At 36.7% G+C, this 14,580-nt stretch overlaps 1 protein-coding gene across 12 annotated transcripts in view; it reads left to right on the top strand.

Annotated features, from left to right (window-relative positions):
* Positions 1–14,343, top strand: part of ANKRD28 (ankyrin repeat domain 28) — a 200,663-nt gene extending 186,320 nt beyond the window's left edge. For all 12 annotated transcript variants that reach the window (XM_023620897.2, XM_070238115.1, XM_023620895.2 and 9 more), the window contains 7 exons: positions 2,009–2,096; positions 2,186–2,269; positions 2,920–3,065; positions 3,679–3,761; positions 4,202–4,284; positions 5,841–5,932; positions 11,029–14,343. In XM_023620897.2, the coding sequence (XP_023476665.1) occupies positions 2,009–2,096; positions 2,186–2,269; positions 2,920–3,065; positions 3,679–3,761; positions 4,202–4,284; positions 5,841–5,932; positions 11,029–11,315 (863 nt within the window). In that variant the 3' untranslated portion in view covers positions 11,316–14,343. The remainder of the gene's footprint in view (positions 1–2,008; positions 2,097–2,185; positions 2,270–2,919; positions 3,066–3,678; positions 3,762–4,201; positions 4,285–5,840; positions 5,933–11,028) is intronic.
* The last annotated feature ends 237 nt before the right edge of the window (positions 14,344–14,580 follow it).

A 14,580-nucleotide genomic window follows, 5' to 3' on the forward strand; every position in this document is an offset into this window, starting at 1 on the left:
TGTAACATTCTTATGAAAAATAACTATTTTCCAAAAAATAAATTTTTAGTGAGAAGAGTGGCAAATTTTTAATAGCTAGTTTAAGAAAAGACTAGTTTGCAATATCACCCCAGAGTTCTCTAGACCACACCTTGAGAACTGCAATACCAGGAAAATAGGAGACTCTTAAATCAATACTGGACAACTTTCCATGGCTCCTTCTTGGTAACGAGTTAACATTTGGAGAGAAAGAGAATTAGAGTCGAATCTCTCAACCTTAGCACCATTGATATTTTGGGCCAGACAATTCTTTGTTGTGAGAGACTGCTGTGTGCATGGTAAGATGTGTAGCAGCATCCCTAGTTTCTACCCACTAGATGCCAGTAGCACTCTCCTCCCCCACCCCCAGCTGTGATAAGCAAAAATGTCTCCAGACATGGCCAAATGTCTCCTGAGGGGTAAAATTGCTCCAGTTGAGAGCCACTGGATTTTAAAAAAGAACTGACAAAAGATGGAACACAATTATGTTTCCTTGAACTTACTTTCTTTTCTTGGTAAAAACGATTATAGGATAAAAATTAAGTTGAGCTGTTGTTTGACAATGTTAGAGTAATTAAAAAAGAAAAGAAATATAGCATTACCTTGTTAGCCAGATATGAAGCCATGGAAATAAATACAAAAGCTGTGTAAGAATCTGATTTATTCCTATAGCCGATCCCAAATGACTAATGAAATAAAAGAAGCAACATTTCGTTTGCAATATTCAGCACAGCAATTGGACTATTTTTACTAAAACTCCAGCTTTGAAAACTAGGTTAAGAAGATGTGTTTGGGTTTTTCCGTTTTCAAAGTTGCTTTTAAAAACTGTGGGCCTAATATCTATCAGTAGTCAATATACCTTTCCTTTAACCCAGCAATATCATTCTCGGAAGCTATTCTACAAAAGTTCTTGATTTTTAGAAAAAGTACTGGAGGACCGGCCCCATGGCCTAGTGGGCCATGTTCAGCACACTCCATTTCAGTGGCCCAGGTTCAGTTCCCGGGCACAGACCTACACCACTCATCAGCAGCCACGCTGTGGTGGCAATCCACATACAAATAGAGGAAGTTTGGCACAGATGTTAGCTCAGGGTGAATCTTCCTCAAAGCAAAAACAGAAAACAAAAAAAACAGATGTTAGCTCACAGCTAATCATCTTCAGCAAAAATAAATAAATTTAAAAATACTGGACTGTTTCATTACAGCATTGTTGATAATATAACAAAGAGAAACAAACCACTAGTAATCACCTAAAAATCCATAATTGGAGATTAAATCATTTAATACCCTCAGTACTGTGAAGTTCTTCCAAATATTCAAGGTTTCTATATATGCTGTTATGGAAGAACATAAACAGTTTACTCAGTAAAAAACAAGTTGCAGAACTAAACGTCCTATTTGTGTAAAAATTTAAAAAGGAAGTATGTGTGCATGCTGTTGTATATGCCTAGAAATTTTCTGGGACTCTTAAGGTAATGTGGTTACAGTCTGGAGTAGAACGGGGAGATGGGGGCAGGAACAAGGACGTGTACCTTTGTTCTCAAAACTCTTCTATAGTATTTGAGATTTTACCATTAGCTCATTACTGTAATCAGAAGATATTTAAATTTTGAAGTTAATTATGCTGTATAAATGTATATATTATTTTGAAAGTTATACTATGCTATTTAAATATGACATTTTAAAAAATAGTGACCAAATAGCTCTAACTGGTCCCCATGGAAAAGAATAATGAGACTACTTTTTTCTTCCCACAAAAAAACTATTTGTTGTGTCAATAATAAACTCCTATAAAATTATCATAAGAAGCTACTATACTTCAGGTCTTGAAGTAATACTTGGATTCCAAAGCTCCTAAAAACGTGTTTAATGGGTTCATTGAAGTGATTATTTTTAATCCACGTAAAGCTTTTCTTATTTGTGTAGACATATGTGGACACTTGAGTATCTGTTCTGAATTTTAATATCTGATTCTCATTTACTTATTTAGGTCATGAGACATGTGTAGAACTTCTTTTAGAACAAGAAGTTTTCCAGAAAATGGAAGGAAATGCTTTCAGTCCATTGCATTGTGCTGTGTAAGTAAAGGCGGAAGGAATGAGATTTGGTTTGACTGTTTTAAGACATACACCTTTGCTGCAAGTGATCACCTTGTTACCTTACGCAGGATAAATGACAATGAAGGTGCTGCTGAGATGTTAATTGATACATTGGGTGCCAGCATTGTGAACACCACAGATTCTAAAGGAAGGTAGGAATTCAACTATGTAGGAAATAGTTTTACTTTCAATAGGAAAAAAATTTTACTAGCCTAGTGTGGAAGAATTTACAGAGACCTATTATTAATTAAAAGTTGATTTTTATATTTGTAAGTATAAATTGCTATAAAATCTTAATTATATCCTCATTATAAAAGGCTTTTTATATTATGATTTTTAGCCAGTCTTCCTCTTTTTATAAAACTTGTAAAATGTGAAGATTTTCTTCTTTTTTTTTTTTTTTAAGAGGTATCTTTGTTACCCAAAGATCACTGTTAATGAAGTTAATAGTATTATAAATGGGAATAAAGGCCAGAAGAGAGTCCAGCGGTTGTAATAAATGACAGTATTTGGGTCAGGATTTATTTCTTTCAAAATTTCCTTTAATCATGTAATTTTCTATAGCAATTTTATAATTTATCCTTATTTATACCAGCTTAATTAGTGACCTTTTATATTATCAGAAATACAAATTTCTGTGGCAGAAATTAGGAAGCTCTAGTAAGCCTATTTGTATCCAGGCAGTGCTTTTCTAGCCTAATATATAAACCCTTGAAAATTGCTTGTCATAAATTAAGGAATAATTTTTCTAGAGTACATCACATACAGATTTAATCAAGTCTTTCTATTTTTCTGTATTCAGAACTCCTCTCCATGCAGCCGCCTTCACAGACCATGTAGAGTGTTTACAGCTGCTGCTCAGCCATAACGCTCAAGTCAATTCTGTGGACTTGTCTGGGAAAACACCTCTCATGATGGCCGCAGAAAATGGACAAACTAATACAGTTGGTAAAGAAACTGCTTAAGGCTTTTATTATGCTAAGTGTGTATATTGCTTATGGATAACTTAGATCCCAAACCTTCTGGCTCTAGTTTACTGAATTTTCACGAGTTATCTCACCACTCCTGAGATTTAAAACCTTTTGCCTTCTTCCCAGCCACATTGTCATCTAGGGCCACAGTGTTTTCATTTGCCCTTCCTGATTAAATAGTCTGCTTTAGTAAAGCAGTGTAGCATAGTGGTTAAGAGCGCTGGCTCTGGAGTCATCTGACTGAGTGTGAGTCCTAGATCTGCCAACTAAAAGTGACCTTACACCTCAGTTTTTTCATTTATAAAATGAGAAAAATAACAATACCTACTTTGTAGGGTCGTTGTGAGGATTAAATAAGTTACTATAAATCCAGAGCACTTAAGGCAGTATTTGAAATTTAGTAAGCACTCAGAAAATAAATGTTAGTTGCTGTTGTTAGTGTCTGTAATTTACATAATATTATGATAGTTTTCTTGCACTTAAGTTTTTGCTAGAGGGATATTTTTGCTTTGTATCTTCATGTCTCTACAGTGAGTTATCTAAGATATGTGTTCATAAACATAAGAATTTGATGCAATTTTTCCTCCCAGAGATGCTGGTTAGCAGTGCTAGTGCAGATCTGACTTTACAAGATAACAGTAAAAACACCGCACTCCATTTGGCTTGCAGCAAGGTATGTACACATTTTAAGGATATGTTTTCATTATTGATATCAACAGTGGCATTTAAAGTTTTTGCTTCACTAAAATGAACAGAGCTAGGAACCACACCTCTCTAATAATCACTGGTGTCAGGTTTCTTGGAAAAAAAATACTAACTTGTTAGGCACCATGGTGTGTTAAAGTCTCTAGTAGGCCAAGTAAATTTTGGAGCAGAAGCCTAAACATATTATGGTCTTTCTTTAATCTCTCTAATCTTAAATATTCTTGTATTCTCCCACTAACCCCACTCTGCCAACACGTTTGGACAGATATTTAAGGCATTAACCGAGAAAATTCATGACATATGTATGGTGATATATATATTGTATGGACCAGGGTTGGGGTGTGCTGAGTGTATAAATTTGTCTTTAATGGTGCCCAAGTTTTTAAGAGTTACTTCCCATAATTTTAGGGTCATGAAACTAGTGCCTTGTTAATACTGGAAAAGATAACAGATAGAAACCTCATCAATGCAACCAATGCAGCCTTGCAAACGTGAGTACTTTCAGTGTCCAGTGTCAACCTTGTGACCTCTAATTGTAAAAATTATTAATGGGGGCAGGGCTGGCCTGGTGGCATAGGTGGTTAAGTTTGCATGTTCTGCTTCGGTGGCCCAGGGTTCACAGGTTCAGATCCTGGGCGTAGACCTGTTCACTGCTCATCAAGCCATGCTGTGGTGGCACCCCCACATACAAATAGAGGAAGATTGCCATAGATGTTAGCTCAGCAGCAGTCTTAAAAAGAGGAAGATTGGCAACAGATGTTAGCTCAGACCCAATCTTCCTCACCACAAAAAATATGATTAATGGATTTTTTCCCTAATATGGGACCACTGAAATCAATCTCAGTCACAGAAGCAGTTGAAAAGTAAAGAATGATTTTCATAATTGACAAAATCAGTTTCTAAAAATAATCACAATTAAAAGGCATATTACCAAAAAAGCTTTTGAACTGAAACTTTATTAATGGAAATAATGTTTTTCCTCAATCCATTTACTCATAATTTTATGAAGGAAATTAACACTAATGTGTGTGTTTTATGGAAATCAACTGGAATAATACATTATTTGAAATGAGGTAAAAATCTATATGTGTCTGTAAGCTAAAGAGATTTCAGAAAAAATCAAGTTCTTAATTTGACCAGTCAGCCTTCAGGTGACTGCATAGATCAACATCTCCCATCCATTGTCCTCTCCCGATTTCTGTTTGCTCTTCTACTTTGAGACTTGGTAAAGAGAAAAAATCTTACAATACTGGTTATCTTACAGTTCACATATCACTCAGTTCAATTGAGTGTCAAAAAATCAATCATGGAACCTGTAAACTGTTTTCACACCCTATAGGAATTTGTGCTATTGCAATTTACTATTTTTGTTGTATATTCTTTTTTTTTTCCCCCAAGATTGGCACCTGAGCTAAAGCTTGCCATTTTTTTTGTTTGTTTGTTTTTTGTTTTTTTGCTTTTTCTCCCCAAATACCCCCAGTAGATAGTTGTATATTTTTAGTTGTGGCATGTGGGATGCTGCCTCAACATGGCCTGATGAGTGGTGCCATGTCTGCGCCCAGGATCCAAACCGGTGAAAACCTGGGCTGCCGAAGCAGAGCGCGTGAACTTAACCACTCGGCCAAGGGGCCAGCCCCTTGTTGTATATTCTGTTATATGTATTTGCCAACCTCATTTCTTAAAACAGCAACTTAAGATTTCAGTTTAGTTGGTAAAATCTTTTTAAACATTGAGTCTTAGAAGGAAACTAACAAAAAGGTTTGATGAAGGCAGGAACTTGCTGATGGGACCTGCCCAAAGCTGAGCCTAGGCACATTGACAAGGTTTGACAGTGCACGGCACATTGGTTCTGCTGTTCCTTACTCCCATCTTTATTGCTGTTAGGACTCAGTGCCTCAAGTTTGTCTCTCTGGGTCTTCACAACTTAGCAAAAATGCTCTTTGACAACCAGGATTGAAAAAGAGAGTGTGTCTGTGTGTGCACATATGCACGAGAGCATGCGCATATATATGTATATGTGTACATATGTAATATTTTTCCCCCCCAGACCTCTGCATGTTGCTGCCCGAAATGGGCTAACAATGGTGGTTCAGGAACTTTTGGGGAAAGGAGCAAGTGTGCTTGCAGTAGATGAAAACGGTGAGTAGGTTCTGTATTTTCTTTCCTTAACTTGAATCTTTCTAGAGGCTTTTATCTTTTGATGATCCATATTTGAAGTAAAGTAAACTTGGATATTTTTTATCAAAGAGGAGAGGTCAAATTCATATTGAATAATATTTACTTGTGGCAAAGGCAATAAAGCAAGAGAAACAGGAAAAGTCCATCCAACAGATGAACTTCTGAATTTCCCATATCTATTAAACCAGAGTTGGTGTTTACTAACTTTGGTTCAGTGTTCCCACATTTATCTTAGTATTCAAAGAATTTGTTCTGTCAAATATTTATCAAGGCCCTTAAGTGCCAGGTTCTTATCTAAAGCTCATCTTCCCACTTATGCACTAGATCCTGACCCCTTTTGCCTACTTGAGACTATCACTTGAGCAATTTTTCGCTTTTGCATCCTGTAATAACAATTTTTTGTAGGAATCTTCCCAGATTATTCCCATCAGCATGTAAATGTTATTTCTCTCATCTTAAAAAATCATTAATCCCACTACTCCCGCCAGCTACTGCCATATTTCTCTTTTCCTGTTTACACAGAGTTACTGTAGAGTTGGCTCTCCTGTTGTCCCCAATTCTTCTCTCTCATTCTCTCTTAAATCTCCTCCAGTCATACCTTTGCCCCCACCATGTTGCAAAACTGTTCTCATCAAGATCCCCAATGACCTCCCTGATGTTAAGTGTAAATTCTTAGTTCTCGTTTTACTTGATGTACCAGAATTTGACCCAACTGCTTATTCCTTTTTCCTTGATAAACTTTCTTTACTTGGCTCTCAGGACCTCATACTTTCTTGGTTTTACTTGTACGTTCCTAGTTATTCCTTCTCAATTTCTTTTGCGAAGTTTCTCCCTCCTCTTCCCAACTTCTTAATATCGGAGAGCTCTAGGACTCAGTCCTGGTTCTTTTCACATTCCCTACCTATGTTCACTCTCTAGGTGATCTCATTTAGTCCCTTGGTCTAAATACTACCTATATGCCGAGAATTCCTAAATTTACATCTCCAGCCTAGACCTCTCATGATCTCCATATTTATAGATCCAGCTGCCTAACTTACAGTACCACATGCATGTCTAATAAACAGCTCAAACCTAACATGCTCAAAACGGAACTGCTGATCCTTTCTCTCCTCCCCTCAACTCTTCCCCACTATCCCACTGAGGCTCTTCTCCGCACAGCCATCCTGATCTTCAGTCAGTAACAATTTCCATCCTTGTAGTTGCTCAGGACAAAAACCTTAAGAGTTGTCCTTGACTCTTCTCTCTCATACCCAGTGTACAATCCATCAGCATATAATCTTGATCCACCTGCAAAATATATCCAAAATATGCCCACTTTTTTCTCCTCTACTTCTACCACCCTGGCCTTGATCCTTTGAAAATATGTGAGGAGATCTTACCCATCTGAATCTCAGTTCACTTAAAATTCTTATAATGATCCACAAGGCCTTTGATTGGTCCACTGCCCTTTTACCTCTGTGACCTCATCTCCTACTCTTCTTCTCTCACTCCATTCTGCCGTGCCAGCCCCTCTACCCCAAGAAGTACATGCTTCGTGATCTTTGTTCTGGCTGTTTCCTCTGCCTGGAACATTCTGCCTTCAAGCAGTCTTTGATTCAGTCCTTTACCTGTTTCAAATCTTAGGTCAGATTTCATCATCTCAGTGAAGTCTATCCTGACTACCCTATTTACACTACGACCTGCTGCATACCCCTACCACAGCAGTCTCAGTCCTTGTTAACCTGCCCTACTCCTTCCTTTTTCTTATTTCCATAGAGCTTATCTTTTAATTTATTGTATATAATTTACTTTTTGATTATGTTGATTTTGTGTCTCCCTCATTAGAATGAATATAAGCTCCATGTGGGCAGGGAATCTTTGTCAGTTGTGTTCACTGATATATTCTAAGTGCTTAGAAGAGTGCCTGTCTGTGGTGGGGTCTCTAAATATTTGTTGGGTGAGTGATTGTGCCAAGCTCTCTGCTAGGTTCTGAAGATACAGTGTAAAATAAGTCAACTTACTGCCTTGAACGGAGACAAATATAAACCTAGAATGCTGTTGAGAGCACATAAGAGTGTTTGAACTCTTTCTTGCAGGATCAGGGAAGGCATCCTCAAAAAATGACTTCTAAGCCAAAATCCAAAGGACAAGTAAAAATTGGGAAGAGAACTTTCTAAGCAGAGAGAGTGGCATATTTAGACATATTTAGATATAACAGGGCACTGTAAATATAGAGTTATGTCAGAGTCCCTTAGATCAAGTGGCAAAGGATCTGTGCATTAGGAAGATAGCAGTTAGTCTGAAGAGGGAACAAGATTAAAATAAGAAAACAAGTTAACAGTTACAGGTGAGAGAAAATGGTAGCCAGAATTAAGATAGAGGCATTGGAGATGAAAAGATGTAGATGTTTTTAAGAGATCTTAGGATGGGACTCATTGAAACTTGGTGAGGGAAGAAGTTAAACGTCACCTAGGTTCGAGTGCGCTATGGATGGAAGTGCCATTGTTTAAGATGGGCATAGAGGAGGAAGAGCTGGGTTCATTTAGGGACATGGGAAAAGTTCAGTGGAAACTCCAAGTAGGTAATTGGATATATGGATCTGGAGCCCAAAAGCAAGATCTAGGTAGGACATAAAGATTTGGGAATCAATAGTATATGTAGTCAAGAAGCCCATAGAAGTGAGTGAGATCGCTCACTAAGACAAGTTTAGACTCACCTAACTTTAAAAGAAACTTTCATTGTCAGTAAATTACATTTCTGGAAATACAGCTACTATGTAGATTAAAATGAGGAGCCTAAAAACGCTAGCCTATGTAAGATATTTGGCCACATTGTGAGGCTCTGAATCAATAGTCGATATGCAAGTTTTTGTTGATCATTTTTAAGATTTTAGGGGTTTTTTTTTCATTATAAAGAAATGGAAGGGATACTATAAGAGATGATAATGAAGGTCACCTGTGATCTGGATATCTTTGAACACACTTTGCAATGTGAAATAGTAATCATGGTCCAAAGTTGAAAAGCCATAGTAACTACCGATCTCATAATCAATTCTAAACTTCAAATTAACGATCCACTTATAAATTGTTCCAATAACAACAGGGGTTGATTATTAATTAGTCTCTCTAGTCTAAGTAGAGGTGACATGAAGGGCCCAGAACATCCTATCCCTATATTCGCTCTAAGAATGGGGTTAAGTGATATTTCCAGGAATTTTCTGGAGAAAACAAAACATATACTTGCATGGGATGGATTAGACCCTTGTCCTCAAGCATCTCTTACCTTTCTCTTTAGCTGACCACACTAACTCCATACAGAGGAGAAGAGCCTGTTTTTAATCGTTTTCTGACTGGCAAACACTCCTGAGACACTCATTCTGTCCCACCCCCACTCTCCTCCAAGGCCTCATGGCCTGTCTAATGGGCTGCTCTGCCTACCAGCAGCAGCAGCACAGCAGGCACCTTCAGATCTTCAGAAGAGCCCTTGAAAGAAATACCAGCATTGAGGCATTCTCCCAGTCACTTCGAGCAAATAGGGTTTAGTTAAAAATCTGCATTCTGTTCCATCCTTCCTGCCAAGCTTGCCAGGGCATCAGCTGTTCCCTTTGACCCTTGAAAAGGGGGAAATTGATGAAGGGAAAAAAATTATTGTTTCTTTCTCAAGGCTAATATAACATGGATAAAAATATACAGAAGAACTGGGAACAGCCAAATGCCCAATAGTTAGAATGGATAACTCAACCATGGTATAATCACACAATGGAATATATAAGAATGAAAATGAACTGACTTACAGCTACATACAAGAACATGGATAAATCTCACAGACATAATGTTAAGTAAAAGAAGCCAGATATAAAATAATAGCTACTGTATGAGTCCATTTATATTAGGTTAAAAAAAAAGGTCAAAACTAAACTACTGTGTTTATGAATACAAGTAGAAAGGAAAACATAAATGTTTACTACCCAAGTCAGGATGGATAGTGGTTCCCTTTATGGAGGAGAAGAGGAGTAGTGTTAGGTAGGGGAGATGGGGCTTCTGGGATGCTGGTAATGTTCTCTTTCTTGATCTGGATGGTGGTTACATGAATGTTTGTTTTGTGCTTATTCAGCTATTTAAGAAACAATATACTTATATATGTGTGAAACAATATACATGTATGCTAAAACATGAATAAATATATTAATAGGGAAAACAATCTCTAGATGTGTAACAACAAATGAAGCTTTAGATTGAAACCATTTGCTGCTAAATACCTATTGGCTCCAAGTGACTTAAAGTAGTAAGTGTGAACTATTTTAAAGTTCCATATGGTATAATCTAAACTTGGCATCACACGGTGTGCTCTCACCATCTTCTCTCCCACTCCATCCTCAAGACTGAGTCTTGTACCAACCAAGGTACCAAGTGTTTTCTTACTCAGTTCATTGTATTGATACATTGTGGTACCTTAGGGCTAAGGTCAGTCTTCTGCTAAAGGTACAGTTACAAAGGTAACATTTGTTTTGAGTTAGGAGTTTTAAAAGTTCACCTTTTTAGTTTATCTACTGTTTTTCCTCAATGGACTATGACCCTAAAAGAAAAGTGAATTGACAGCCAAGTGTCATTCCTTCAGCACGTATCTTTTGAGCACCTGCTCAGTGCCTCATTCATGAATCTGTACGCATTTATATTTCCCAGCATGTAAGGACTTACGTAACTACAAATTAATGGTAAGATTCTTCTACCATTCTGAAGGAAGATTTATCAATCTGATTTTTTTTGTATTCTAGCCCAATATCTTCTATGAATTCAGATAGAATAGATAAGCTGTGAGATCTTGGAGAAATCATCCATCTCTGGGCCTTAGTTTCCTCTTCTATACTGTAGTCTATAAGGTCTCCTCTTACCCTAGATTTCTATGACTTTTCTCTTTTTCTACTTTTTAGGAAGTTCTGAATCATTCTAAATAACCAATTTATTATAAGCCAAGTAATTTAAAATATGTCTAAAGTAGAAGACCTTTAGGCTTATATCCTTATCTTAGTGAAATTAATCTCAGGATGTTTAATTTTTAAATTTTATCTTTAACTCTAGGCTATACCCCAGCTTTGGCTTGTGCTCCCAATAAGGACGTGGCTGATTGCCTAGCTCTCATTTTGGCCACCATGATGCCTGTCTCATCAAGTAGCCCTTTATCATCCCTGACATTCAATGCCATTAACCGATATACCAACACCTCAAAAACAGTCAGCTTTGAAGCCTTGCCCATCATGAGGAATGAACCCAGCTCCTATTGCAGCTTCAACAACGTTGGCGGGGAACAGGAGTACTTATACACCGACGTGGATGAGCTCAATGACTCCGATTCTGAGACCTACTAAGAGGCTGAGCCAGAGGTCCAAGGAGGGAGTTCTGACACTAATGCTCCAGACTGTGCTTTTTCAGGAAAAAGGCACTTTCTTATTTACGTACAAGTTCAACCTAAGAGGAAAGATCACAGAATGAGCGAACATAAGAAATGTGATGGCACTAGGAAGAAGAGTTTTAAAGGAAAGTTTTGCAAAAGGAACTTCTAGAATCTTGAAATAGACCTGACCAGAGGAAAACACTTTGATGTCAAATTGCTTTGTGGAATTGTTTAATTTGGTTTTGCAGTGCCAGGAATAATTGGGACACTGTGCACCCTAATCTGCTTACACAAGCAACACTATTGTAAAAGAAGAGATAAGGACACTAGAGTTAAATTTTATCGATAAAACTACAATTAAATTTAAGGGCAATAAAAGTTTGGTACAGTAGGCATTATGTGCACAGCAAATTGCCAAAGGACCAAATAACTTACAGGTTTTTTAATAGAATGCCATTTTGAGGAAACTTGGAGTAGGTAAAATGAGACATTATCTAAACCAAACTTCAATATTTCTGAAAAGGAAGCTGAGATTTGGTTTTAAATGTTGATTTTTTTTTTAAAGAAAACATCTGAAAGCCTTCTAATACTGTATTAAATCATGAGAGAAAGCAGATGTATTTTTACATTTTTTTCTTTTACATAAAAATTTAAAATTCCAACTTTTATAATATTAGAATTGAAAACCAGCTGACTGGGTGCAGTCAGGGTGAAAATACTTGTGATGTAGACATGAGATAGATTGGGGTCAGGCTGTTGCCCGGTGTTGAATGGTTTAGGTTTAAAATTCAACTATTTTTGTTTGAAAATGTAAAGAATTTCCTAGAAGAAGAAAATTTCATGAAATCAAAAAGTAGATTATTTTCACCCTTATTGCAGCTAAGTGGTCCTGGGGAATGGAGTTTTCAACCTCACTACTTTTGATGGTAAGCCTTCATCATTTAATGTTACTGTTGTGCCTCCACAATGGATGGGGGATTTTTGTTGTCATTGTTTAGTGAAGAATCAAAAAGAAAAAATTCTGTGTTATTCATAAGTTGACATCATCAGGTCTCTTGGAAGGCATTTCTATATTGGGCAAGATTTCAAATACTAAAGCCTTTAGGTCCTATTCATATTTAAAGTAGCATGTTTGTAACATGTAACTATTTGGGGAAAGAAGCAATTGCCTGCCATTTGGAAGATTGCCTTCCAAATAATAAAAAAGAAGGAGAGAGGGAAAAAAGCCTGACGTTTAGGCTTTTAAATAACAATTCATATGATTCTGCTTTTACTGTAATTGTCACTTTCCTAGGGAGAATGATTTCACATATGTAGAGGGTCTTACAGGTCTGGGAAAGTTCCATAAATTTTCACAAAATGATACCCAATTTCATTTTATCCTTTTTGTATTGTGAAACTGGAAACTTTATGACATTGTAAATTATCAGCTGGTTTTTCTGAATATAAAGTGTGAAAACACAGAACAGTATTTTGATCTATTTGATAATTTTGTGGGTTTTTTGAAAAATTAATGCGCATGTACATAGAAATAGTGACTGCTTGAATACTGTATTTACTTGCACTCTTTCAGTACATCAAGATTCCTGTATATTTTAGAGTATAATAAAACACAGATGTGAGTTGTATTTAATGAATAATGTATTTGTATCTGTGCATATTACCTAAAAAATCTATAAAATTTCTAGGGCATTGACTACTGGATTTTAAGCATTTTTTCTAAAATATTTACAGAAATTATAAATGTAATCCTCCATCTTTTCTTTATAATATAAAGAAATCATAATAGCTCCTTCCTAATTATTAGTGGTAGGAAGGTGAATATGCATTTTAAAGACAGCAGACTACATTTTCTATTGTACCTTTTGAAAAAAAAAAAAACTCAAGAGGATTCTAAAAGTATACATATGTGTACTTTCTCTTTCCTTTTAGGAATTCTCTTCTGAATTCCCTGAGGGAATTTTCTAGAATCTCAGAATTGAAAGAGACCTGAGGTTCATCCAGTCTAACCTCTTAACAGATGCAGGAGTCCCTTCTACAAGGGTGAGCTTTTCACCTGAACACTTCCAGTGACTCTACCTCACCAAGCAGTCCACTCAGTTGTTGAGCAGCTCTGACCGTTAGAAAGGTCTTCCTTAGATGGAGTGAAGCCTCCCTCCCAGTAACTTCTGTCTTTGGGCCCAGGTCTGTCCTCCAAGAGAACACTGAGAATATTGGAAGGATGAATCTCATGCCCTCTGCCATGTCTTCTCTTTTACAGGCTGTTTGACTCATCTACTGAAGTGATTTCCAAAAGGACTCATTAGACACACTGTTAGATTTACCACATCTAATGAAATCCAAGGTGTAGCTGTAAAGTAGCAAACTGTTTTTAATTTATCCTCACACGTACCAGAACTTAGATCTTGCATCACTTTTTGTAAACGATGCTATTACTGAAAATATTTGTGAGGTGGTTCTTTCGATTGCTTGCCCACTAGGAAAACTGTTTCATTGCTTTGTGATTGCATTTTGTGATAGTCTATCCCCCTCCTTGATTAACTGCTTCCTTTGGTCTGCGCCTGATGAGGGAACATCCCAAAGTACGTCCCAAATCGTATTTGAACAACACTGGTATTGTTGGAGTAAGTAGATGGACTACTTACATGAATGGACACAGCACTGCAGTGAGTTCCTTTATAGTTACACCTTGAATGTCAGAAGCATTCAGGCCCTGCTCTGTAGTGTTTTTTATCCTCACACAGAATAGAAAAGCCGGTTTGCTTTTTTGACTTCTGCATGAAAGGTGACATCTGAAATTTCTGATGTGTATTATTATAATACCAGCTTCTGCTCTAGAACTACTCCGAGGGAAATGGTGGTAATAGCAAATGACCCCCTTTAACAAGACACTCAGCTCAAACAGTGCCATTTAGTTCAGGAGATCACTAAGTGTAGCGTCAATTTGGGGTTTAATTTGGCTTATATTGGATCTTTTAAATAAAGTTTTTTAATGCAATAAATCAAGTGTCTTTCTTTTTACATGCAAAATTATTTTCCCTTATCTTAAAATGTCTAATTAGCTTTCACTTATAACTAATTCTTACCTTTCTTTAAAAACTTAATGAATTTTCATTAAAGCTATTTTAGAATTTGGATAAACCTATCTAAGTGAGTTTTTGAAATATATTCATTTGACAAATATTCATTGCTTGCCTGCACTATAGTTGAGGGTGAGAATGGGCAGAAAGTGAGCCTAG

The sequence above is a fragment of the Equus caballus genome, chromosome 16 (assembly GCF_041296265.1).
Source record: "Equus caballus isolate H_3958 breed thoroughbred chromosome 16, TB-T2T, whole genome shotgun sequence".
NCBI classification, from domain to species: Eukaryota; Metazoa; Chordata; class Mammalia; order Perissodactyla; family Equidae; genus Equus; species Equus caballus.